Source organism: Dendronephthya gigantea, unplaced genomic scaffold (genome assembly GCF_004324835.1).
Source record: "Dendronephthya gigantea isolate DGI-Jeju-01 unplaced genomic scaffold, DenGig_1.0 000092F, whole genome shotgun sequence".
NCBI classification, from domain to species: domain Eukaryota; kingdom Metazoa; phylum Cnidaria; class Anthozoa; order Malacalcyonacea; family Nephtheidae; genus Dendronephthya; species Dendronephthya gigantea.
The window spans coordinates 746,537-774,490 of record NW_021163102.1 but is presented as its reverse complement, the minus strand read 5'-3'; the positions used below and the strand labels follow the sequence as shown (position 1 = coordinate 774,490).

Genomic DNA, 27,954 nt, shown 5'->3' with positions numbered 1-27,954 from the left:
GCCTGGACATAAAATTCAGGTCAATACTATATTTCACGTCAGTAGGCACTGTTCGGCACCGTGTATAGAGTAGCTTGGAAGTTAGAAGTACAAGATCCCATATCAAATAAAAGTTTTGTAAGTATTTTTATATGTTGTCGAGTAATAGTTATATAAATTATACTCACCATATGGCAATATATAGGCAATACGCAATGTTAACTAGAGCAGTTTAACTGGTGATTTTTTGCCGTATGAATTAAAATATAGTGTACGGGGTACATCTAAAAGAGTGAACAAGTTAGTCTAGCTAACCGTCGGTCCGTCAGTTTGATATTGATATTTGATAAGAGTCAAGTTAGTTTATTTCGCCAGCCTTCTGTTTAGTATTTTACCCCCGTTTTATAGTTTAGTTTATTAGCTATATATTAATATATATATATAGCCGATCGACATGTATAATGAAATACAATCAATAATGTACATTAATTCATGCAACGATTATTAGCATTGCCATGCAGTTTCAAGGACATGCAATAATATCCAATCAATATATAGCCTGCACGAGGAACTGAATGCTATGAACCAGCTATAGGTACCAGAATAGGTTACAAGAAGGTCGCATGCGGGTGTACATACAGCCGGTAGAAATGGAAAATAATTTAACGCAAAATGGAGGATCTATTAAAATTAGAAATATGGATACACATAAAGTCATGCAGGCTATCTGATCAAGTCATAGAAGGAGCAGTATAATTGGATAAAACTTCATGAAATAAAATATATATACAGACACTATATAAACAAACAAGTTTTATCGTCAAACTTCCTGCTTCACCCAAATCGTCCGAAAGTCCTTTGGATTATTAAGTGACTGCATGTGGCTTGTTATTCTGCATTTGAGCTACGTTGAAAGAATAACTTAACTTTCTTCAGAACATGGTTATTCCCCCTTTTTAACTCGCGTATATGCTTCTCGTTAGAATATTTGTGATCCATTATATCACTCAACGGCAGATTATTACTAGGGCTCCTGTGGTAGACCAAGTCTAAAAGTGAATAAACACTTCTCGACGTTTCGACCTGAGGGCCTTCGTCAGGAGAGTTAACTCTCCTGACGAAGGCCCTCAGGTCGAAACGTCGAGAGTGTTTTGTCTATTTAGGCAGTTGTTATACCTGGTCCACATTTGATACTAAGTTGTTTGAAGACGCTGCCACGCTGCTCCTTGGTTATATTGGAACTTATCTACAAGTCTAAAAATGGGCTTTCTGCTTTCCATGTCAAGAAACAGTCTCGTTACAGATTAAAAACAGTTAATCTGTGCTGTGACTGTATTTTCTTGCTTTGCATGCTGGCATTATTCGGTTTAAGATATATCGACAAATTATCAATTATATGTACTATTATTATGTACTATTATTGCAGTCCACGACTGCCAAGAAACTATGCAATGCAATGCAATGCCAAAGTTCATGAGGCGAATATTGCTAAAGCCTCTACTGAAATAAATACAAAAGCTACAAAGGTGAACAGTTTGGAGAAGTTTATAAGTTCGACATTTGATGCTAATGAATATACATATGTCAAGTGAGAAGATTCAAGAATGCGATGTTTGTTTCTTTTATCAAAGCAGTTGAATTGGATGGTATGAAATTTATACTAGCATGCATGGTAACTCTTCAATTTAACCGTTTTAATATTTTTAAATCATACGATAAATTGTTGCAAGCTTATATAGGCTATGTAAATTAAGACATTGAAACTAATCCAAGTCCTTTAATAAAATTATCTGTGCTACATATAGTCAAGGTAATGTTGTATTTGGTCGAAATGCAGGGAAGCAATGTGTGCCCATGTCTTTGTGTGCTTAAAAATTTTTATTCTCATGCAAAGCAGAATAATGGGACATGTGTGTCAGTAGACGTTGATAAATAACTTGTTGCATTATTTTCAAGAATTATACCAACCGAATACCAGCTAGATATGAAAGATTTAACACCGACATATCTTCTTGATTTATTTCAAGTTCGCAGCACTAGATACAACTTAAGAAATTCTGAAAACACTTTATTTGTGCTAAAACCGCAAACAAATTATGCTAAACGAAGTTTTAGTTATAGTGGCGCAGTGTTGTAGAATGAGTTACCACTAAATGTACGAGCATTATGCTCTCTTAACCAGCTTAAAAGAGAGATTGAAAATCAATCTTGTAAATCAGTAATAAGTTTATCTTAAATCGTTCAGTCTTACCTGTACTTTGTTATTTGTTCTTAAAAGTTCAATAAACTTTTTAATACTGTAAATTTTACCGTGGTTAAATAAAGCTTTTGATTGATTGATTGATTGATTGATTGATTGATTGTGAACAGTATTGTTAACAATATTGTTGAATCATCAATGTTGTTGCAACTTGTTACAACAACATTGTATCGTGATTGCATTAACATTGATGATTTAACAAGGTTCAACAACACTGTTCACAGGGTTCAGCACAGCATTGTTCACCCCTGATGCGACAACCTGATCAATTTTTGGACGTGTATAGGTCGCTGCAAAACAAACCACCCCTTGCGTAATTTTTATCATTTAATTGCGACACCATTTTAGATCACCTGTTTTTGCGCGTGGAAATGAACATTTCAGTTATCTTCTAGGAGTCAAGTACGTTGAAATTTGCGTTGAACGTCATGATGAAAACCATAATCGCTCTCCTTATGTTGGTTATAATGATCTCTGCAAATGCCTTAGCAGAAGGTATATAGATAGATAAATAGAATTTTACTCTAGTAGAGTAGCTTATTCAGCACTACGGTACCATATAGGCATATCAGCCTAATGATAATATACACCTAAAAGTCCGCAAAGAAAAAGCTATACTAGTTTTTTTGTGAAGCAAAAACCAGCAGATTTTGACTTGGGCCTATTCTTAGAAATTTTTTATTCTATACACACAATAAAATCATCGCAGCCGGAGGAATTGAGAACACATGCAATAACACGGTTGAAAACATTGAGAAATGACCTCCCGATGTAGATCGATCTTCGGAAAAACTCTTTTTACCTGAGATTTGTCGTCAAAATAACCAATACGGATATTTGTATCATATGCAAGTTTCAAAATTTGAAATTTCCGGTGCAATATTTGAAATTCAAGTTCACTAGAAGCTATTTTATCTTTAGCACCTTGTGGCTGAATGCTACATATTATCTCGACTAATTACCATTCTTTATTTAATTACATCTGATTTTGAAGGCGATACTACATCAGACAAATCGATTGATGATGTTATTGATGACGTTACACTTGACAAAAATAAAGCGAAGGAATTTAAGAATCATCGCAGATTCTTCTGGCCTAACGTTGACGAAGAATGTTACAATGAATGTTGCACACGGGAAGAAGTTAACGAACACTTTTCCTCAGACTTCGCCGTAAGTTGAAGACTGATTATTGTATATATAATTGCACTGAGTGGAGTGCAATTTGGTGTAAAATCTTTCGTCCGAATTTTTCCAAAATTGATTCCGATGTTAATCCTAAATTGTATGAGAAATTGACCGACTTTACCACTAGAAAATATTTTATCTTTTAACCATGCATGCATGGGTCCATGCATCTCAAAATCATCATATTAATTTTTACTAAACGCGGATTATTCGCACGATTCAAAACTAAGATAACAATAAATCATTTATCCAAGATTGAATACTGGAAGAAATATGTCAAATGGCGCAAAGACCCTCAGTCACATTGTTAAGATGGATGAACGAAGAAGATTAAATGGTAATTAATAATATGAGAGATTACAATGTCGCTTAATCCTATAGCAGGGACTTTGAGCTATTTATTACTTATTATTAATAAAAATTAAAAATATATCAATTTTGCATGGTTGCTTTTTTATTTTCAGAATACCCGATGACGATTTACGGACTTTCCATAGGATACCTGAATTACTTAACATTGAATTGTATACGTAGTTTTATGACTATGATAATATTTTTAGTCAATATATAATATATGCATGTTGACTATAGTTGTGTAGTAATGTACGTTGTTTCTAAGGGCGTGAAGAAATAAACTCCTATAGCATTGACTTCTAACTTTTACTGTTGTGTGATTATCTTCTAGCTATTGAAAACTCATGCACTATTCATACGTACGAAAAACTAATTCGCGATCTTCGCGATCAACCTTCGGAAACCTTAGGCTTTACTCATCAACTGTAGTTCCTATACACTTTACACGTATAGTCCAAACACTTAATAAAAATATATAGGATATAGTATATTATAATTATATATATATATATATATAGTATGCATGGAAACAGTATCCGTATAGCATATTTCCATAGTATGGACTTCGAATATAGCTGGGGGAATATGAAACCTTGGACTAAATACACTAATGTCACTAATTCGCATATGCATATATAGTTTTTTATTTACGTCTGTACGCATGACGGGAACTGCAAATTCAGTTGTGATGCTTTCAAACGATGTTGCTAATGTCTTGTGCCGCCGCATTAATTTCGGTGGATGCAATTCATGCAAGTTAATAATGCTCGAGACATACATGCATGTAGGCTACATATGGAAGCTAGGGGTAAGTTCCGAAGCCTTAGACTTAGGCCGGGTAAATCAGTGGTTGTTCTGACTTCATTATGCATGGGTACTACTCCTTTGTCAGCTTCGGCGACAAAATAATAGATTTTGGCGAGTTTCTTCACTTTTTTATCAGTTAGTTTGACTGAACTTAAGTTCCAAATACGCGATGAAAAAAGCAGTATTTTCGATACAGTTACTTGATGAAATTTTAAATTTTATAGCCTAAAATGGATAAAACAAATACCTTAATATAATCATCCCATAATTCCCGCATTCTCCCTGCTCGCGGGATGTTCGTCACCTGAACGAATGTATCCGCAATATGTTTAACACAAAATTTTAGGCTTTCTCAAAAATTAACACGGTGGATTCTATAGTGTTTAAGGTACATTATTTGAAAGCTTATAGCCAGAGGATGTTTTGTATTTTAATAAACAGTATATTGGGTGTCGCCTTTCCCCCTATATCATCATTATGTTATACCTTTTAGAAAATGTTGGGACAGCTGACGTTTTTCAGTTTGCCTACGTTATTCATTAAAGCCAAAAATCATTATACAGCCAAATCGTATCCTGAATCGTATCCTCAGGGGGGGGACAGGAGGTGCATTCCCCCGATTCCCCCTAAATTTTTTAGTCTGCCCCCATTCCCCCCCCCTCACCAAAATCTTTTTATGTTACATAAGTAGTTTTTAGTTCTATGCGATTATCGCTTCACTTATAATAAGATCTTTTCCCGCAAATCATGAGCCCCAATCCCCTCCAATCATTTTCACCTGGCGCCGTAACTGCTTCCGATGTTGACTTATTTCAAACAACACGACACGTTTTACGACAACACTTGCAATACTAAACCACTGTGTCTGGCGGCATTGTTGTTTGGTGGCATTGTAGCTGCCAGACACAAGGGTTTAATGCATTGACTCAACTCATTGACTGACACCTCCTCGATCTGCCTTCATAAACGGTTGCGAATGGGTATAATTAACCGGTTAACCTTTTTACATATAGCTAAATTATTCTGGCTGATAAAATCCTAGCCAAGAACACAGTCATATGGCATAAATTATTATTATACTGCCATCGATCCCGCAATGGAGACACATTTCTTGGATTTGTTTAAATTATGCTCATCAAAGTCTTCTCTGAACCACTATAATTCATAATGTGAATCAATCTTAAATTGATCCTGAGCATTGGAGAGCGCTAACACGAACTTGGTCCTAATGGTCCAAAAAACATGCAGTCGACAAATGGGTGGATATATTTATATAGCTGTACAATTATCAATAAAATCTGTACTTACGACAGGATGGGTGCGATTCCACTTACCTTTTAGGATTGGGGATCTATATTTACATTTTACCATTATTATTTATTACACAATATTCAATAAATTCGGTAAAGATGCAAAAAGAATAGTCGAAGCTCAGGTCATAGTACCCCGATTGAACGCCTAAACAGGCACCTTATCTAAACAATAAGACAAAACAAACATTTTTTTAGTGAAACGTCTTAATTAATTGTTTCAGCAAAATATTTTATCTTAATCGTGTGAAGTAATCGAGTATATATATACACTGACACTGTAAACAAAATCTCGCAATGCATTGGATAAAGATACTAAATATGAGCTTATAATTATACTGAAAATCTCACTGATTTTACAAAAAAATAGTCGAAGCTCAGGTTATAGTGGCCCGAGTGAACGGGAAACAAGCGTCTTGTTATAAACAAGACAACACAAACAACTTAAATGCCTGGAATTTCTTGCTTCAGCAAAATATTTTAGCTTCTTTGTGATGCAAAATTGCGAAACCGCGGACATCAAAATTTAGGTCAATACTATATTTCGCGTCAGTAGGTACTGTTCGGCGCCGTGTATAGAGCAGCTTGGAAGTTAGAAAAACCAAATCGCAAATCAAATAAAATTTTTGTAAGTATTCAGTTTATGTGTCGTCGAGTAATAGTGATTATAAAAATTATATAATGAAACCATCGCTACGGGCATGCAACTCAATCACCATGCAATAGGCAATGTCAATTAATAGTTATTTTTTGCTTCACTGAATTAAATTCATAGTGTCGGCGTGCACTTAGCTACAGTAAAAACGTGAACAAGAAAGTTAGTCTAGCTAACCGTCGGTTTGGCAAAGTTAGTTTATATCGCCGGCCTTCTGTTTAGTATTTTACGCGCGTTGTCTAAAATTTAGTTTAGCTATATACAGGCTTATATAGCCGATCTATGCATGAGGAAATGCTATGCGGGGCCTCAGGGTACCAGCCGGAGGAAAATAATTTAATGCGAAATAGAGGATAGAATATTTGTGAGTGGACATTCGTTTGCAGGCATGTGTCCGGTGGTCTCCACTCTGGAAACTGGTGCCACAATTTCGTGCGTGGAAACTGGTAAAACTGGTTAAAAAAATTAACGTATTACGTAGCTGGTCGATGTCTTAAAGGTTTGACAAGAGTCAGACCGGTTTAAGACTTGTAGAAGAAACACACCTCATGTGCTTGGCAAACGGCATCGCGCGTGTTCCATGTGTTCGCTTCGCCAATTCGAAAAATAATCGTGTTTACTGATTCACAGAATACGCAGTTTTCAGTTTCCTCAGTTTTAACTGTTTTGGGGAATTTTATTTATCAATGACTATACATATGATCATATATAGATGTACCAATGGATTTAGCATTTTTATTTTATTTAATCAGATTGGCAACGTTTGAGGCTTTGAACAATCAAAAAACTAAACCTTTGGCTTCAGCGAAATTACTCTGGTTTATAAGCCCTACTTTTTTTACCATTTAATTGCGACACCATTTTAGATAACCCATGCAGCTGTTTTTGCGCGTGGGAATGAACATTTCAGTTATCTTCTAGGAGTCAAATACGTTGAAATTTGTGTTGAACGTCATGATGAAAACCAGCATCGCTCTTCTTATGCTGATCATAGTGATCGCTGCAAATGCGTTAACAGAAGGTATATATGTCAGCCTATAATAATAATAAGACGCCTATAAAAGTCAGAAAAGGAAGAATAATAAATAGTTTTTTGAGAAGTAAAAACCAGCAGGTTTTGAGTTTCAATATTTGAAATTTCCGGTGCAATATTTGAAGCTATTTTAGCTCCCTGTAGCAGCCCTTTAGCATCGACTTAATTACATAATATTAGGTATCTCGACTACTAACCATTCTTTATTTCATCACATCGCGATACGACTTCAGACAAATCGATTGATGATGTTATTGATGACGTAACACTTGACAAAAATAAAGCGAAGGAATTTAAGAATCATCGCAGATTCTTCTGGCCTAACATTGACGAAGAATGTTACAATGAATGTTGCACATGGGAAGAAGTTAATGAACACTATTCCTCGAGCGCCGCGGTAAGTTGAAGACTGATTATCGCAACTCTCGGAAGCTTTCGTCCAATTGGATAGTGCTTTTCTATATGCTTTCTAAAGAACGAAACAGACTGAATGTATTGTAAAGTTCAGCCAGTGAAAATCATTCTTGTGAGGAGCTGCGACACTACCCTTAACTTGTTCTAGCATTTTAGTTGTTATCAAGAGCATTTCAAGTTTTTTTTACACAACGTTTCCCAAATTTTTCCAAAATAGATTCCGATGTTAATCCCAAATTGCATGAGAATTAGACCGACTTTATACCACCAGAAGATATTTGATCTTGACCCCATATGGAGTCCACCCATCTCAAAATTAGCACATTTACTATACGCCGATTATTCACACGTACGACTCGATCAAAACTAAGATAACAATAAATTGTTTATCCAAGAATGATTACTGGAAGAAATATCTCAAATGGCGCAACGGCCCTAACTCACATTGTTAAGATGGATGAACGAAAAGATTAAAAGGTAATTATGCGAAACTACAATGTCGCTTACTCCTACAGGAGGGAATGTTTAGTAGGAACATGCAGAGTGACAATTTTCGTTTCTAACAGAAACTGTGAGCTTTTTATTACATTTTATGTATCCTATTTGGTTTAATAATAAAAATTAAAAATATGCCAATTTTGCATGGTTGCTTTTTTATTTCCAGAATACCCGATGACGATTTACGGATTTTCCATAAGATACCTGAATTACTTACGTTGAATTGTATACGTAGTTTCATGACTATATTAATATTTTTAGTCAATATATATATGCATGTTGACTATAGTTGTGTAGTAATGTACGTTGTTTCTAAGGGCGTGAAGAAATAAACTCCTAGCATTGACTTCTACTGTTGTGTGATTATCTTCTAGCTATTGAAAACTCATGCACTATTCATACGTATCCGAAAAACTAGCTAATTTGCGATCTTCGCATGTACGGCAATATTTTTCACGTTTGTCAACTTTTCACAAAATCATTTTACTGCAATCTACATTTTTTAGGATACTCTGTCCAGGTGCATGTAAGAAGCGATGAATTTTACTATACTTCATTTATTTATAGTTCAGCAATTTCTCCTTTTGTCCTTGATGGGCGATTTTTTTTACGGTGTATATCTGAAGATTTATAAATATGCATACACCTATATGAATACCCCACCTCCTATAGAATAGTGGCTAAATCTCAACCTTCATGGCTTGAATTTGAGTTGTGTATGATTCCAAATCTAAGGTGGTCTAGACCCTAGCACACTAAAAATCACGATTTATCCGGTTTTTAAAGTTTTAATCAATTCATTTTAACCAATTAATTTAAACCAAGAAGAATATAAGAAAAGTAGAAAGAATATTAAAACTCAAAATTTAGTAAATTGCATAGAACCTCTGTAGAAAGTTTGTTTGGTGACAGAACTCTTTAACTACATTTTGCATAGTTAAATCCTAGTTAACTCAGAAATACACGACTCTGATTGGCCAATTCTGTCCTTAACTACAGTTAAAGGTTAACTAGTCTTTTATACAACTGTCGCCAGATTTTTTGTAAAAGAGCGGTTAAGCTGTAAGCCCAGATACAGCTCCATTAACGTTACCTAGACGTTAGCCATTGAAGCAGGAAATCATTAATACAGCCAAATCGTATCCTCATTTAAACGAAATTTGCACCATTTCTTTTTGCCTATACTCTTTGTATACGTCGTAGTTTTATTTTAACGACATCCTTGATCTTGTAGTTTTCCATGGCGATATTAAAGAATTAAAATACATATACACTTTGTTTTCGTCAAGACTGCTGTAGTGCAATTTTTTGTAGATTAGATTTACTCTTGAATTACATGTTGTTCTCTTAGACAAACTGACAAAGATGTCAATGCATAAAATATGTACAAAACGCGTAAGATACAAGGCTGGATTACATGTCATTCCTATTCAACTGAATTAATACAATTTTCTGTCATTACTTTTAATTACTACATTGTCATTAATATATAATTATCATTATAGTCGCGTTGTTATAATTAACTGCTATGATTATTATACAGCAAATTAACTAGCATGCAGTGTGTTTCCATGTAATGTTTCCAGTAGATATAAGAATAAAAGTGTGCTTTGCAGTATACGTAGTGAATCAGGCGTAAGCCACTCAAATGATAAAAACTGAACTAAATTTTTCACCTTCCCCTAAATTAAATGTTAAAAATTAAAGCACTTCTAATTATATCAGTTTTCAAAACAGAAAAAAAATCTACTTTTTATGGACAAAATAAAACAACTGAAACAACCTCTAACGGTCTTTCAAGCGGGATGCTTTCTGATTCAAGACCTTATACTAGATGTATTCAAAAATTAACGCATAAGAAATCCTGCTCGTTAACAAGGTTACTGTCTGTAAGGGAAATAAGTCGAGTGAGAGGAGACGTTGCCTCAATTGAAAGGCCCGCCTTATTTGTTGCTTCCACCGTTGCAAAGATTGTTTGTCCCAGAGACAGGCCATAATTTTCGTGAAGATGAAATCTGGCTTCTGAGGTAATGCCAAAGTATGTATAAGGAATGACGTCACTTCCACGTGGTTTTCGTCTAATGCTGACACGAAATCCGGCGATGTTCGATTCTTCGTCATAGAAACGAGACCAATAAATCCGTAACGTCGTATTAATAAAGTGACAGCCAACATGTCCACGTCTAACATCGTGATTTCGGTCAGGACTTATGATAACAAAACCCTAAAATGCACATATAGGCAATATCACAATTTGGATTTAAATTATTCAACAGATACGTATTGTCTCTTTGAAATATGATTCAGTTTTCAAAAAATATCAAAGATCAAAACCGGAAGATAATCCGGACAGGTGGGCAGTTATCTTATCTAGATCACGAGTGGAATAACTTGTGCATTATCAAACTTGTAAGGCAAATTGAAGTCTATTATATTTACCAACCAGTAATAAAGTACGTGCAACACGATTGGACCTTATAAATCTTCTATCATTATCTTCATCTTGGGGAATGCATGCTTACCTTTCCTGGTGGGGTGTTATCAATCCGTATTGGTGGCGAAGAAACGTCCAAACTTCGCTGCCCCACTGTATTATCACAAGCAACGATAACTTTGTATCGTTCACCATGTTGCAGTGTCAAGTAATTGACTTCAATTTTGTTTTGATTTGTCGTAGGCTGAACAGGCATTATTATTGTTGTTTGGTCCTCGGTTATTATGCTAAATACACAACCGCCAATCCCACTTTCTTCATCTTCAAATCCACTGAACTCCACGGCCAGACTGCAATGACCAACACAAGACATGTACGTTTTGTTCAATGACACTTTGCCGCCAACTGGTGCCGTTAAATCTGCTACAACTCCTTCTGATGTCGCCAAACTAAACAAGCCTGCTTTATTCCAAATTCGAACAGTCATGTAGTATGTATGCCTGTGGTGCAATTTGCAATTAAGACAGGTGACGTTCATCTTCTTCTCAAATGCACGACGCATGTCTTGTACATTGCATACTTCTCTAGTTGTACCAAAACAGTATTCAACAAAATCTATGCCACTTTCGTCATCAAATGTCTCCCAGTTTCCGATAAGATTATTGCTCGAACTAATATACCCTGTTCCAGAATGCTGAAGTTTGACCTGAAAAATTTCAAGATAGTCGCTAAAGATGAACAAGTCGTTATTTTTTGGCGCAGGTTATTGTTTTGCAAAAATTTCAAAAAAAATATGACCGCCAAAAAACTAGATGAATCTCGTGCTTCTAGGTTTTCCAAAGGATATTGCATTTATTATGACGAACATGAAAATTATTATATGCACACAAAAACACATAATTTCTCAAGGAAATTATTCTTATTTCGTATCATACATACTTGTTGAAATTTCGGTGGTGTGTTGTCAATTGTGATACCATTCGACGAAACACGTGAACTTATTCCAGCTTTATTCACAACTTGCAAAGTTATGTAGTAAGTTGAACCAGAGTTCATAGTAAGATTTTTAACATTTATCTCCCTTGCTAATCCGACTGAAAAGAACTCGTGTATGTTGTCCTCGCTTGACCCAGTTCCAACAGCTATCAAATACTCCATAATTCCACTTTCAAGATCATAACCATTAGTCCATCGGACGTGAAGCTCACCTGTAGATGCCTGATATTGATGTGAAAAGTTTTGGCCGTTTTTATCAAGTATTGTCCCCACCGAGGGAGGTGTGTCGTCAACAGTAACACCATTCGACTGTTTTGACGATTCAAATCCGTCATGATTTTTACAGGTTATACGGGAAACATACTGAAGACCTGAAATCATCGGGAAATGATGGACTACAGAACCATTTGCGTTAACCTCCATTTCCAATTTTACCGTGAAGGATTCGTTCTTATTAGGATATTCTTCACTGACAGTTAGGATACATTTCTTAATGCTAGATTCAGCCTCTGTGAACGCAGACCAACTAGTTGCTAAGGCAACGCTGGAATTGATGTAGTCTAAATCATGATCTATTCCATCAAACACATTTCCGGGAACGGGAGGTGTGAAGTCAATCCTAATATTACTTGAGCTGGCGATAGTTTTCAGACCTGCTTTGTTTGTTACAATGATAATACCGAAGAATGAATTTTCTAGATCTTCAGGGAGAAAACCATGAACAGTTCCTTGAAAAGCTGAACCCGCATTTAAGACGGAGGTCGAGCAAACGTTTTCAATGTAACCCAGACAATAAGCATAATTCTGAATTCCTGATTCCAAGTCAGCAAAACCCTGCCACGATATTGTATAGTCAACATCATTGGTCTTTTGGTTTAAAATGCGATGAGTCAGACTTACAGAACCAGCTGTTGGGGGAGTGATGTCGATGATAAATCCGTTTGAAGTTTTGTTGCTGCTCCATCCACTCAAAGTGGTCCCGCGAACTGTTGTATAATACTTAACACCAGGCTTTACTGTGACATCGCTTTCTGACAACGACTGCGAAATTTTTGTGTTAAGCACTACATCTGTAAATTCTAGAATGTTGTCATATTCCCCTAGCGTGCCAACAGCCCACTCATACTTTATTATAGGATCCTTTGAATCTGCATGAAATGCACCCCATGACGCTCCAAGGGTTTCTCTATTGATATCATACTCCATGTCATGTGGCCCAGTACCATCTATGACGTATGACGGAATAGGCCATTGTTCAACCACCGACCAGCCGTTGGAATACCGCTGACTAGATAATCCTGCATTGTTCCAGCACTGGATTACGTTCACGTATGAAGAGTTTGTGGAAAGTTGAGCAGTGGCCTTTTCAATGTGTTTTGTGTTATACGTCATGTTAGCTTCATGAAGAGTCCTAACATACACACTGAGAGTAGTGTTTCCCTCTTTCTTTAAAATGGCCCATTTGCAATTGCGCAGACCACTATGAATATCTCGTGCTCCGTTCCATGTGACTGTTGGAATCCAATTGCTAAACGACTTTTCTACGTCAGGATATTCTGTTTCTTCACCATCGTATACGAGCTGTATTTCAGGGGGTGTCGAATCGACCGTAACACCGTCCGAGACGAATATTTTGGACAAATTTACTCCGTTTGTTACACGAAACACGGCGAAAGCTGTCATCCCAGCATCAACATTGCAGTCGCTACAAGTGAAAGAGTTATTTTTGAGGATTGAAGTGAAAGGTTTTATGAAGCAGTTAAAAGGAGTACTCCCAACACAATATTCAATTTCGTGTATTCCACTTTCGACATCTTTCACATCTTCTAAGGAAGCAGAAACTGTGTCTTGCAACGACATGAAATCCACGTCCTCATTCGAGACACCGTCTTTAACCATGCCTCCAGTTGGCGGACTTTGATCAAAATTAACTTCTTCTAACAAAAGCGAACTTGAAAGACCAGCTTTGTTAAAAGCTTTCACGGTCACATAATACACTTGATTCTCCTTAAAGAACAACCCATCAGCATTGAAATGTGTACATAAGTCTGTGCTGGTAAAATTGAGTGTATCGTCACCAGAATTGTGTCTACCGATGCCAATTTCATAGTATTCTACTGGACTTTCGTAGTCTTCAAAGGCTTCCCAAACAATTTTAAAAGGATGTGTATTTGAACGAAAGTAGCGTTTAGGTAGTTCATCACGTTTTCCGGTGTAATCTGGTGGAGTATTATCAATAGTGAACGGCGTGCTGAGAACAAGAGACTCCAAGCCTGCGTAGTTCTTTGATTTCAAGACTATGTTGTAGGATTTTCCTGGATACAGAAGACTTGTATCAATGAATATTTCCTCTTCAGTTTGACTAGGTTTGAGAGTGTAATTCAAAATGGCTGAGCTGTTATGTACTACCGAGATCTCATATTTTTCTATTTTGCTTTCCGGATCTTGGAATCCCAACCAACTGACGCGAATACTTTCGCCTAAACTGTAATGTTTCTTGACGAGTCCTGAGTCTGATTTTATTTGTATTTTGCCAGTTTCTGGAGGGCTGAAATCAAATAGGAATGGCGATGAACAGTTTCCAGACACAAGATTAGCTCGATTTCGTCCAACGACAGTGACAAAATAATGAATCCCTGGCCTAATATTCAACCCATTTCCAGAGGTATTGGCATTTGTGGCCGAACCGATATTCGTCAATGATTGAAGTTGTGTGCCATATTTTGACGTTCCTATCGCTATCTTGTAGTACCACATTTCGCTTTCCAGTTCTTGGAAATCCTCCCATGTAACGCAAATGTCCGTCGCTGTGGATGAGTAATAGGTTTCAGTTTCTTCAACAAAGCGCCAGTCCAGATGAGATGGCAATGGTTTAATTTCACTTGAAACAGGTGGTGTCGTATCGATAATTACGCCGTTGGAAGATAATTCTTGTACCGCACCGGCTCTGTTGTAAACGCGTAAAATAACGGTATAATTGTGACCGTGTTTTAGATTTAGCACCTTGTTGGATGTAACGTGCGTCTGAAGGCCAACGTCTACGAAATCTTGAACAAGTCCTCTACCTTCTTCATTAATCCCCCATTCAAATCTCTCTATCCTGCTTTCCAAGTCCCAAACTCGTTCCCAGTTTGCGCTGATTTCTTTAATAGATGACTGATAGCGAATATCTGGTTCGAGTATTCCGTCATGTACGATGCCTGTCGTTGGAGGAGTCGGGTCGATAAGGACACCGTCTGAAGCCAAGCATGACCTTAATCCTGCGTTATTAATCGCACACAATATGAAGTAATACACTTCGTTGTTAAGACGAAGTCCACTTATTGTAGAAGACATATTGTAGTTAACATCTATGAATGACGTAATGTCTGGCTGGTCAGTCCTGCTTCGACTAACAGCAACCTCAAAATGCTGGATGCCTGACTCGTGATCTTGAATTCCAGTCCAGGTTGCGGATAGCTCCATCGTTTTTGATTGGTGATCTATATCATCTTCTTCCAGTCCGTCCAATACCATTGCACTTCTTAGATCAGGGGGGGAGACGTCTACAATGAATCCGTCCGACGAAGCGACGTTACTTTCAACTCCGGCTAAATTTTCAGCTTTGATCTTTATACAGTATCGTTGACCGTTCACGAGATGCAGACCATGTATTCCAAACGAAGTTGCTGTTGGTGGTATAACTGGCATGAACTGGTTATTAGTCACATGGTAGTTACCTCTCGTGCAACTACCCACTGCAAAGAAGTATGCTCTAACTTTTACATCAGCTGTTTCAAAACCTTGCCATGTAGCGTGAAGGACGGAAGTATTTGTTACATAATCGATGTCTACTGATGGATCACGGCCGTCGAAGACCATTCCGAGACTATGTGATCCAGCGATGGGGATTATTACGGGAGACATGATGTCTGCATGGAGACCAGCGTTGTTTATCCCGCGAATGATCAGGCGGTATGCTGTGTTATTGGCTAGCGACAAGGATCTAGAAGGTTATTAAAAATGACTGACTATACTCTCAGGAACGAAAGAATGTTGAAATCTGAGAATTGATATAATACGATGTGCAATATTATAATTTTTTTAAAAAATATTCTAAAATTATAGACAATTTTTTAACAAATCCAACTAAAGACACATTCTAACTTAAAACCCCAGGCCTTCTTCCTAGACAAGACTGTGGCTTGGTCCCCACATCTACCTTGCTGTCATAAAGGCAAAGTTTATTTGAACAAAATTTAACGACATTTATGTGGTGGAATGGTAGAAAAACAAACTTTTCAGTTTAATGATTCCATAAGGGAATAAAAAATTGTAGTTTTCTGATGGTGTTATCTATTGGATATTATATTGTATCTATTGGATATTGTATCGCTTACCTAAAGATTGCTTTTGTTGCCAGGTTTACTCCTGTCACATCATTCCATTTGCTCGGTCGTGTGTCATTTTCGAAAATACTCCACTGATATTTGTCCATACCACTATGTGTATCCACAAATTGAGGCCAAGATGCAGATAACGTGCCTTCATTTACAATATATACAATCAACACTCCATCCTTTTGGGCCATTTCCCCTTTAACGTGTATTTTTCCAGTATAAACGGGATGAGATGTGTCAATATACACTCCGTCGGATTTTGCATCTTTGTAATGACTCACTCTATCGATGGCTCGTACAGTTATATAATAAGTATTGCCATCCGCCAGTTTTATCGCTTGGATTGTAACATTTGTTTGCAAGCCAGTGGTAGTCCATGATGTGATATTCCCGCCATTTTGATCAGTTAGTATGTATCTGTATTCGATGATTCCACTACCCCGAATACCGTCGTCAAATCCTTTCCAGTTTCCATAAAATACTGTGTCATCCGATTGATAGTCAATGTCATCAGTCATGCCATCATTAACTGTCCCTGGTCTTGGTGGATCATGGTCAATGAGCAAACAATTTGAAGAAGCTTGAGTTTTAAGTCCAGCCGCGTTTTCCCCTTCGACAATAGCGCAATATTCTTTTTCGGAGACAAGGGTTAGCTGTGGAACTAGAAATTTTTGTTTCAAACCGACTGAAGATAAACCTGACGACAGAAAGCTACCATGCTTTCTTTTGACACCGACATTGTAATTGACAATAGGTGTATGAGGGTCAGTAAACTGTTCCCAACTTATGCTGTAGCTGGAGCGCCAGTCAGCATATTGCAGATCTTGTGAAATGCTTGAACCGTCAGAGACTGACCCTGAAAAAGGTTTCGATGTATCAACTGTTAGACCATTACTGCTTACTTCTGAGTACAATCCTGCTTTTGTGTATGCGCGAACTTTTGTTGTAAGTTTGCTGCCGTCCGGGATTACCGAAAGTGTTTTGCTGAAAGAAACGTTTAAATAAACATTCATAAAGGCTTGTACTTCACTTTGGTTGTTCGATAGTCGTGGTTGATGTTGCATTGCAACTTCGTACTTCGCAATACCGTGGAGTGATTGAAATCCTCCCCATGTTGCGCTGAACGTCATACTGGATTGAAACTGAAGGTCAGTAGAGCCTAATCCATCATGGACCCAGCCACTTGTTGGAGTGCTGGTATCTATGGTAACCGGGTTACTGCACACAGGCAACCCAAATTCATCACGAATATTATATGCCTGAACAACAACTTTATAGATTTCTGCATTCGGCAAATTTAGGCCACCAAGAATATGGGTATTAGTATTTAACGAAAGTGTTGCATTTTCTTTGTCCAGATAACAGCTTCTATCAGACTTTATTATAGACCATTTAATAGCGAGAGAACCGCAGGTGACAGAGAATCCGCTGAGTTGAAGATACAATTTGTTTGTACTTGCTTGAAATGAAGCTGGTGTTCCAAAATTGGGAAGTGTTATCCTTGCTTGACCATCTTGAATTCTTATTCCTGTTACAGAGTTTGGAGGACATGTTCCTAACACGCCATCGCATCTGCGGAAAATTAATAATATATTAGTTATATTAATAATATATATGTTTACTATCTTAATTCAACATTTTAATTTTATATTTTAAACTGTTTTCCTACCTAAAATATACGAAAATATGCTTGTAAATAAAATTATCAGGGGTCTTGGACAAATGGTTTCAGGTTGTCCTCCCCAATCGCCCTTATTAATATAAATTTGGGCATTTTGATCAGGTAGAAAATCTCTGTAATTAGCGTAATTATTCTATACCTTTCTGGTTCATCGCAATAGTCAATAGCTGCGCGACAAATGCTCCCATTACTCTTCATAATGTTTCTACATGTCCCGTCACCATTGCATTGGGAACTTTGTATACAACTGGACTGCGGGTACGACGATTGACAGTTGTATTGAATACCGACACAGTACCCATTATTACAAAGATCTTGATTCGTACAGTCATTAGCGTCACTGCAGTTGGTTGCTGGTCGATTGGACCATGCAGAACTTGATTTAGAGGATTTATCATAGATGTCGCACCACTGACATTCATTATTTGGGTTGAGCTGTTGATGCTGGTAGTTCTTATCTGAGTATATTAATACAATCATCATTTTTCGATAGTTTTAGCGTTGTTCTAGTTCAAAGAAATTTTAAGTTTAAATTTTACTCACCCCCTATTTTACAGGTACATTTTCCTGCCACATATCCATACCCGATGTGTAAGCTGCAGTCATTGCCATTGCAGGATTGACAATCATTATTGCATGAAAAACTGATCCCTTCGCATTGACCATTTTTACATTTGTCAGACTTTGAGCAACTGTCTTGGTCATTGCATGGAACGTCATGCTTCATTGTCCAGGTTGTCGTACTTGATGATGGAAGACACCACTGAAAGAATATGGTATAATGGAAATAAATTTAGTGAGGGGTTTTTATTTTTGTAGGCTTTTTTAATTAGCTAACAAATCATTTGCAAACTCCTTCCTAAAAATTTTCTACTTTTGTTTCCTGATAATATCAGTGCCGCATATCATGTCTTTTTTGGAGGGGGAGGTTGTTGGAGAGTTGCATAATCCTTTACCAGCTGAAGTTTCTCCGAATATTATAAATACATTCATGCAGAATCCTGTCGCCTTCCAAATGATGTGACGTAATCAAAGTTTTAAGACGTTTTCAAACTTCGCAATACTTTTCAACCAAGCTTTCAATTTTACTAACTTTGGAATTTTCCTTCCAGCTGTACTGATGAATATTCCTAGTTTTAAATATATTTCAATATAGACTGAATAGTCCATTAGTTCCGTTGGTAAAGCAATTTTCCACAGCGCTCCGATTTCACTTAGAGTACCATAAAATAAACTTTTCAGTCCAACATTGCACAAATTAAATTCTTATAAATAAGTCAACGAAAGCAGAAACCTATTTTGCTAAAGGACTCGAGGTGAGTTTTTCGCTACGTACTCAATTGCATACTTTCAGATACAAACCAACGCAAACGCACTCTACCTGGCACATATTTCCCGGTTTATTCGTATTTGCAGTGAAACATGTCTCCACATTGTTATAATTAATGACGCAATACCCAGTTTTTATTCGGCATGTGTCGTTGTGATGGTCTTGGCATGCAAGACACGTGAAAGGCTCTCCTCGACATTCTCCGTTATTACAACGATCATTTCTTGTTTTCACGTTGTTATCACTGCATCCAAGGTTGTTATTTGCCGTCCATGTTCTAGGCCTGTTGCTGTTACATTGCTAGGATAAAAGTGTAAATTTTGATTCGCATAAATTTTTTTTTTTAGTCAAATTATTTAGATTACTTAACGATACAGTATATTTTAGGCGACTATGTGATGCTAGGATATGATGGGCTTGGACCTCAGTGCCTAATAAGGTGTTCTCTATATCACAGAACTTTACTTTTTCCATCACTTTATTATATAAGGTGGTGATTTTGCTGGGCTCGGCAGTAATTCTATAAGCATTTGTGCTTTCAAACATACGTATTTATTATCAAACATCATTCTGTTGATAAAAAGAATCTGGCCGGAAGAACTATTATTCCTCCGAGCAAAACTTATCACAAAAACTGCGTATGATATGTATTGTGTCTAGATACTCAGAAGACAAAGCTTCGGGAAAGGTATATGTGTTAGATTATTTGGTTTATTAAAATAATAATGGAGCAAGTTTAACACGATTGTGCTTTATTCTTCGCTATAGGCAAACAATGTTTAAAAACAATGGCTGACTATACTTACAGCCACGTATGAAAAATGTGTCCGATGTGCTATAATACTTTAACTGTAATAATATTATTGCCAATAATTTATGTTAAATAATATGAACTGCGTGTTTCCCATCGACCTAACCGTTTCCGAATTGAATTTTCACCGAATATCGCACAATATCTTTTTGACAGAATGACAGGCAAACAATATCAACGCACCTGACAAGGCTTTCCTGATCTTAAATCACCATCCGTGTAACAATTTCCTTCGATCACGCAGAAACCTGGATTGATAACACATCCAGTTCCATCACAACTCTCGCAATTAAGACACGTGAAAGGCGTTCCTGTGCATACCCCACCCACGCAGTGATCATTTCTTGTGCACAAATTAGTGTCACGGCAAGGTAGGGTATTGTTGTTTGTCCAAACTGTCTCGCGTGATTTTTGACACTCCTTAAAATTAATGAATCCGTCGTGTATAAATCTTATGACATGCAAGACTCACAAATCGATATATCTTGTGAAAAAATAATGTTGTAGCATCAGAAGCATCAAGGAAATTTGTAACCAACCCAACCCACGTTATAATCTCTACTTATTTTTTTCTTGCGGTCCAAATTCATATTTTAGCGTTTCCTGCAATCTAATTGGCTACGCGAGCGGTCCGTATGAGGCCGTACGGACCGCGGGAGCCAACGCTAAAATATGAATTCTGACCGCAAGAAAAAAAATAAATCTATTATTTACCAGTTTAGTCGGTCCGTAAAGTAAAAGTCGGTCCATAAAGTAAAATCCTTTTCTCTCGGAAATATTTCCCTTTACGGACCTCCAATCTGGTAAATAACTATCAGAAGCCTCCCAAAAACATACATTTATATAAAGCTTCAAATCATTGAAATCAAAAAGTAAAACATCATTTGAGAAGAAAAAAATAATATATTACGTTTCGGGGCACAGCCCCTTCGTCAGAAACGATATAAGATCCTCTCCATGTCATTAAATACCATAGCCCTAACATTTGCATTTTACAGCAATTAATCATCCTTTGACATAAACTAATACTCCTCCCTTAAATTTAAACCCCTTGGAAATTGAATACTTATATTCCATATATTTATATATAATATATTTATATTTTCATAACAACCTCACCTGGCATTGATTATTGGGGTTTATCTCGCCGTATTCAAAGCATTTTTCACCAAACTTGCATTTTTGCAGTTGACAATTTAGCCCAAGTTTTGTGTAACACGAACGACAGGAACAGGTGAAACTTCCAAAAGTATTTGTGCAATTATGTTGACATGGGTTACTTAAACATTCATTTACATCTATAAAAAGCGGTTGTAAATTTGATATAAACGGTCGTATATTTTGTTAATTTATTGGCTGTTTAATTACTCCGGCGTAAGCGATGGAATTAAAAAATGGCCTATAGGTTTATTTTTTGTTTATTATTTTTTCGACTTCAAGGACATTGGAAAGTTTTTTGAATATAAATCGAGATATTCGCTCGTGTTCCTGCACCGGATAAGTTTGAATACATGCCGAAACGGCATTTGCGTCTTTGTAGAGGCACTATGAATTATAATACAATCAGTTATATTATAATTCGTCGTTTTTGAGGCACTATGAATTATAATACATCTTAATTAAATCCATTTTACACCATGTTAGAAATCCGCTAAAAAGTTGTGTATATAATATAGGGGACATGCATGCGCAAGTCAAAAGTGGTTATAATGCGGTTATAATAAATTATTAACTAGATTTCTGCGAGTATATTTTATCAATTATTTTCTAAAATACTGTGACATTTGATTCAAAAGAAATGAATATCATTATAAATTTTACGATATGCCGAACAAAAAAATCAGTGGAATGCACCATTCAAAGATTAAATTTGTCGCCAGCCATGCATTCAGAATGTACTAGATGCATGTATGGACATAATTGATTACTCACCGGACTCACAGCAGGTCCCTGTAAAACCAAGCAAGCAAGAGCAACGGCCAGGAATTGCCGTTCCTCCATTTTTACATCCATCTCCAATGCATGATCTAGTGTCGCTTAACGTATACATACATGAACCACCACATGACTCACTACGTGTTTTGCTTCTTGAGCGCGTTTGTGTTCTCGTAGAACCACATTCATAATTACATGGACCCCACTGTGACCATGGACCCACTTCACAGTTTGTGGCTGAACAACTTCTTCTCCTCCTTCTCCTTCTACTCCAAAAAATACCTTCGACCAAAACGTGTTGCAGTGACAGAATTAATATACAGACCAGCTCGACCTTCATCACTCTAAATTAGAAATATTCATGGCTTTGTACAGCTACAATGCAAATTATAATTATATATAACTTTAATTCACATTTCTGAAAAGACTGTAATTAATCTAGATATAAAGCCTAACTAAATGATGACATGCTTTTAGATAAAATTACTGTTAAATTCCTGTAGCTCTTGATTTTTCGAAAATTATATATATAATTAGATATATATATATATATATATAGATGTATAAATTCTTTGTTAGCACTAGAATATCATGCAGAAACTATAATGCCGAATATCATCCAGCTTCGTGATTTCCATATAGTCACTCTAAGTTAATTTCACAAGCGTCGTGCGAGTATATATCTTTTGAGCTGTGAAATCAATGATTTAAAGGACATTAGGCAAAATATTACCTTCAAACAACAGGCTTTCTACAACATTTGCACTAAATTTTGATTAAGATTTCAGAATTTTGATAAAGAATTACGTCAACTAAATGTAGATTTAACTGCCACTAAAAAGGCAAAGTAAAATTTTTATAAACAAGGGAGAGTTTCGTTTTAAACCAATCAGCAAGTTTATACAGAACGTAGTTTTCCTCATTTTTAGTCCTTTTCAGATAGCTAATGAAACACAATATAAGACAATCATGATTTTGGCACTTCACTCGATGCAGGTAAATTCTAGAGGCTTAAATTCAAGCCATGCAGGAACAGTTGATGGAAACCTGCCGGAGGACCCATTTTTCCATTAACTGCATGTCCCTGGCTTGAATTTGAAATGTGTATAATTCCACTCGAAATGAAGACCCTTTAAACCTCTACAATATAAGACAGTCGAAGGCCATGAAATTTGACGAGCAATTTGTCTCATTAACAACATTTATGCAGTTTCTCAGTTAAGATTGTACTAAGAAGCAACCTGTTTGACAGCAAAATTGAATAAAGCTGCAGTACTGCATATAATTAAAAAAATCACATATATATGCATACGTAAATATAGTATCGAATTAAATGAAACTGTAAACCAAACCTCTCATTTTATGTTCAATTCTTACGCCAAACTTTATGAGCGCAATTTACATCTCATGCAGTTTAGGTTCATACCTACCATAGATACTATAACTATTACTAAAATGTTGAAGTTTACTTACGGTTATAACATCAAAATTGCGCGAGTGTTCGACAGAATTCACTTTAATTTAATTGTATATATTAGACTCTTGTTGTTTTCTTCAACCTTATAGCTTGCTTTGCTTTTCTATTCTTGAAAACGAGTAAAGACCAAATAAGATAGGCTATATAAATATAGGCTGAGCTATATACAGGCAAGTCCGAGATGAATACAAATTTATACGTTATCGTACTGGCTTTTATCAAGAAATCTATCTCCCCATGCATCCAGGAAATTTTTGCCCCTATATTATATAGCCAAGAGTGTTAGAAAATTCCTAAGGATTTAGAATTTAATTCCTAAGGATTTAGAATTTAATTCCTAAGGATTAAGAATTTAATTACAGTTAGCTATATATGACCAGTTATATGACATGCAGGCTATCGCGTATATAGCTGTATATTTGTTTGTATTATTTATATATTGTTATCGCTTTCTCAAACAATTGGAATCATACAGTTAGACTTGTCTCCAGGATTACAATGTAGCTCACAACTACGACGTTGACGTCCACACACATCGTGGTGAACGCTCAACAAAATAATTAAATTTTAAAACAATTGCTCAGGTATTTAAACGATTAGTTTCTAGAAAAAAAAATTTAAAAATTCCTAATGATTTAGAATTTAATTCCTAAGGATTAAGAATTTAATTAAAGTTAGCTATATATATGACATGCAGACTATCACGTATAACTATATACTTGTGTTCCAAGATCTCGATAATGCAACTTCAAGTATTCGTGTGTATTATTTATATATTGTACTCGCTTTCTCAAACAAATGGAATCAGACAGTTAGATTTGTCTCCAGGAGTACAATGTAGCTACAACTACGACTTTGACGTCCACACACATCGTGGTGAACGCTCAACAAAAGAATTAAATTTCAAAATTAATGCTCAGGTATTTAAACGTCTATTTTCTAGGCCTATACAGGATATGTATATGCACATCTTAATAAAAGTTTATATAAAGACGAAGAAAAAAAAATATATACAAAACCTTCTGAATAACTGTAGATACAAACTAAAAGCGCACTGGGTATAGCTATAACTGAATTAAAACTGGACAGTATAAACTTTACCTTTTGAAACCGATGCACGTTTATATATCTAAATATAGGTTGATGTGGAAGTTTTGAACCGGCATTCATTGGAAAACGACGCTTACATTATAAGAGTACATTTGAGTCGTTTGCGAATAATTCGTATGAAAAACGGACGTCGTATCAAGCATAGTGTTGACCACGACCTGGAAGAAAAGTTGTCTAAACCATTTTTCTTCCTTCAAGATACAAAAGGGAACATTTCTAAGGTGTATTTTCCACACAATGATCAACCGGAATTTGTTGGGCTAAAGAAAGGTAAATTAGCTGTCCTTATATAGAAAAATTTAGCGGTGATGGGATGCATGAAATATGGGTGCATATAACGCCATTTTCAAGTCGTATTTGACGTTCTCATCCTCAAGATAATTCTGCCTAGTATCACAGATGTTCGAACGATATAGGTAGGGCCGCTAACATAGACGTCTCAAATTGTGAACACCAATTTAAAAGGTTCCGATATCGATTTGAATCGGTCTACACTATCTGTTTTTATAACGTCGCTTATTAATTTCCATGCATGTAAAGAATTAAGAAGAAACAAATTTGAAATTCTTTAATTATCCAAACATAAAAATATAATATTGCGATTCTTTAAAGACAAATTAGTCAAAGAAAGTCTTTGTTATTAAACTATAACTTGTTAAGGGATTATCCTAAAGACACACCAGGGTACTAAACAACACAGGACTGAAGGGATATATCACACAAAAGACACACAGCAACAACAGAAGCACCGTTTTAGACGCCGAATTCTTCGTGTGCCGAACCCAATGTTATCATGTCTTTGATCTTATGTTTTCTTGCACTCGATTCGGCACATGAAAGGTTTGACGTCTGACATGAGAGACATTTAGTTTGACGTTTTTTCTTCAACCACTATAACCGCGGCTTAATTGACAGTTGAAATTTTTGCGTACGAGGTGTATTTTCACGTAGTTCATTTACCTCAGCGAATTTTCACTGCAATAGTGTCTCGTTTCACGTATATATAAATACTCCTAGTAGACATATTGGATATCCAAATCTTCTTTGTGGCAATTTTCTAGCCTATTTTCAATTTTCTTTCCGATCTTCTTTAAGAAAGCGGCTACCCACTATTTAATAACACGATTGGCAATTTGGCGGTTTACCATGATATCGTAGGTCGATAGTCGGTTATTAAAATGGAGGTTGTTTCAACTTTTCCAGGTGTAAACGACATTTGCGACAAAAAAATGAAACATTAGAAATAGCTAGCAGAAATTTAATTAACAGCGAAACTGTTTACTGGATGCCAATTTTGTTGAGGGCCATGAAGTTCTCAGTGTATTTTTTACTGCTGTAAAATGTTACCCTCTTTAAATAAAGCCTATAATAATAATAACAATAGTTCTAACATAAGGTATAGATAGGTAAATGACTGCTAACTAAATGTCAAATTTGCAACAACGCCAACGTCAAACCGCTAACGTAAAACCGCGGTTTGCGGCGTGCCGTAAACGTCTAACTAAAACTCTCTATGACCTTCGACAGCCCTTAAACCTTAAACTCTAAGCACGCAAAGAATAACGGGAATTTCCATTCAAGTAATTATAAATTCATATTCAGTTATTGCGGGGAGTGTGATTCAAACATTTCAATACATTTTACCAAGAATGTTGCAATCGTTTTATATTTTGTCGAAGTCTGCACAGCACTGATATGCCCGAGTCAAAGGAAATGCACGACAACTCGATACTTATAGTGCTATAGGTTAACACACTTTTCTAGCAAGAAAACGTTTTGAGGAATAGCTACATATACTGAAACGCAAATCAATATTACGCGAATGAGATTGTAATACACATATTGCATGTCAGAGGATAGGGTTCATTTACATATACAAACTGTCTCAAAGCAATTTTAGACAATTTTTTAGCGATTTTATTTTTACATCGCTAGAGGAATTAATATCTATAGCTTTCTGGCTATAAATAATTCTTATGATTATGTCAAATAATAATTAAAGAAATGAACCAATAATCGTGTTTCAAGAATTCTCGGTGTAAAACCATTCCTCTACCGTTGGGAATTGAATAAAGACTATCATTTGGCCTGATATGCCTATAACAAAATTCAAATTTGCATGCGCCGTTTTGCATTCAACTGGGCAAGTTTGATTTTAGGTAAAAAAGGAAGTCAGTAAAAACTTTATTTGAATACTAGTTCATGATTTTTTTTTTGTACACGAGACTTGCTAAAAATTTATTTCTGCGTATTCCATTTTAATTCATTTAACGCAAGTTCAGATCGGCCCTGTTCATTTTTACGACCCGTATAATCACTCTAGCAGCCCTATTTTGTAATATTTGGACACGATCAGCAAGTGTGTTACCTATGGTATTCCAAACAGCCTTATTTTGATCGCTATAATTTTTATTCTGAAATTATTTTGAATATAAAATGTACAATACATTTAATAAACAAATTACTTCATGGTTGGCTTGCTTGTACGATTTTTATTATTCACTCGTGGTGAAAGATAGCAAACTCACTCGTTCTTTTTGCGCGATCCTTCACAACTCGAGCATAAAAATCGTACACACACATACATATATAGCTATCGTCAGTATATATAGGAATTTTCAGGTGGTAGACAATAACGAAATGATGCCGCTTAATTAGGATAAGTAGTTTTGGTCGTGCCTGATTATAATAAGACCGATGATGTCAATGACGGATATCAATGTCAATGATATCTATTTAATCATATATATTATATATATATATATATATATATATATATATATATATATATATATATATATATATTCTCAATGCATGCAATTGCAAATTGGTATTGTTTTTCCTGCCTGAATTTGCATTGCGTGCTTGTTCAGAGTTTTAGTATAGTATGACTATAATTAATAGCACACCAACCTTATTACTGAAAGTCCAAATAAGCTACTGAGCAATAGGCAAAGTCTGATATGATTACAATTGTCCTGACTGATACGTATAATAACGCAATTTTATTATATCTTGCTAGCAATTATATTACTCAAAACACAGGAAGTTTTTGACCCCCATCGTCATAAGTATATAGGAAATTCCTGAAAACAATTGCAACTCAATTTTCTAAATTTTTGAATTTAATTGAAGTTACATATTGTATGTTTGAAAACGTCAGAGTATACTGTCAACACGGATCTACATGAAAGCTATCACTCTTAGTCTTTTCCAAGATCTTGAGAATGCAACTTCAAGTATTGGTGCTTTTTATACATATATTGTACTCACTTTCTCAAACAAATGGAATCCGACAGTTAG

General features: G+C 35.9%; 2 protein-coding genes and 2 long non-coding RNA genes across 4 annotated transcripts; 2 read left to right on the top strand and 2 right to left on the bottom strand.

Annotated features, from left to right (window-relative positions):
• Nucleotides 1-11: 11 nt before the first annotated feature.
• Nucleotides 12-4,075, top strand: LOC114533552. The gene is made up of 5 exons (XR_003688074.1): nucleotides 12-117; nucleotides 2,635-2,734; nucleotides 3,234-3,412; nucleotides 3,682-3,764; nucleotides 3,892-4,075. It is a non-coding gene; the product is annotated as an uncharacterized LOC114533552 (long non-coding RNA).
• Nucleotides 4,076-7,810: 3,735 nt separating this feature from the next.
• On the top strand, nucleotides 7,811-8,765 carry LOC114533558. Its single transcript, XR_003688075.1, has 3 exons — nucleotides 7,811-7,983; nucleotides 8,396-8,477; nucleotides 8,665-8,765. It is a non-coding gene; the product is annotated as an uncharacterized LOC114533558 (long non-coding RNA).
• Nucleotides 8,766-10,233: 1,468 nt separating this feature from the next.
• Nucleotides 10,234-11,329, bottom strand: LOC114533553. Its single transcript, XM_028555084.1, has 2 exons — nucleotides 11,021-11,329; nucleotides 10,234-10,722 (listed from the first exon to the last, which is right to left on the bottom strand). Exons 1-2 carry the CDS (start codon nucleotides 11,303-11,305, stop codon nucleotides 10,339-10,341), a joined length of 669 nt encoding a protein of 222 aa, XP_028410885.1. The 5' UTR covers nucleotides 11,306-11,329; the 3' UTR covers nucleotides 10,234-10,338.
• A 479-nt stretch (nucleotides 11,330-11,808) lies between these two features.
• LOC114533499 lies at nucleotides 11,809-18,715 on the bottom strand. The gene is made up of 3 exons (XM_028555028.1): nucleotides 18,573-18,715; nucleotides 16,308-17,879; nucleotides 11,809-15,913 (listed from the first exon to the last, which is right to left on the bottom strand). The coding sequence occupies exons 1-3, from the start codon at nucleotides 18,713-18,715 to the stop codon at nucleotides 11,809-11,811; spliced, it is 5,820 nt and encodes a 1,939-aa protein (XP_028410829.1).
• Between the last annotated feature and the right edge of the window lie 9,239 nt (nucleotides 18,716-27,954).

Coding starts and splice junctions, on each gene's coding strand:
- LOC114533553 (XM_028555084.1), bottom strand. CDS start 11,305: ATGTCTTGTGTTGGTCATTGCAGTCTGGCCGTGGAGTTCAGTGGATTT. Junction 10,723..11,020: donor ATAACACCCCACCAGGAAAG/GTAAGCATGCAT, acceptor TGTGCATTTTAG/GGTTTTGTTATCATAAGTCC.
- LOC114533499 (XM_028555028.1), bottom strand. CDS start 18,715: ATGAAGCATGACGTTCCATGCAATGACCAAGACAGTTGCTCAAAGTCT. Junction 17,880..18,572: donor GACTGCAGCTTACACATCGG/GTATGGATATGT, acceptor AATTTTCCGCAG/ATGCGATGGCGTGTTAGGAA. Junction 15,914..16,307: donor GCAACAAAAGCAATCTTTAG/GTAAGCGATACA, acceptor ATAACCTTCTAG/ATCCTTGTCGCTAGCCAATA.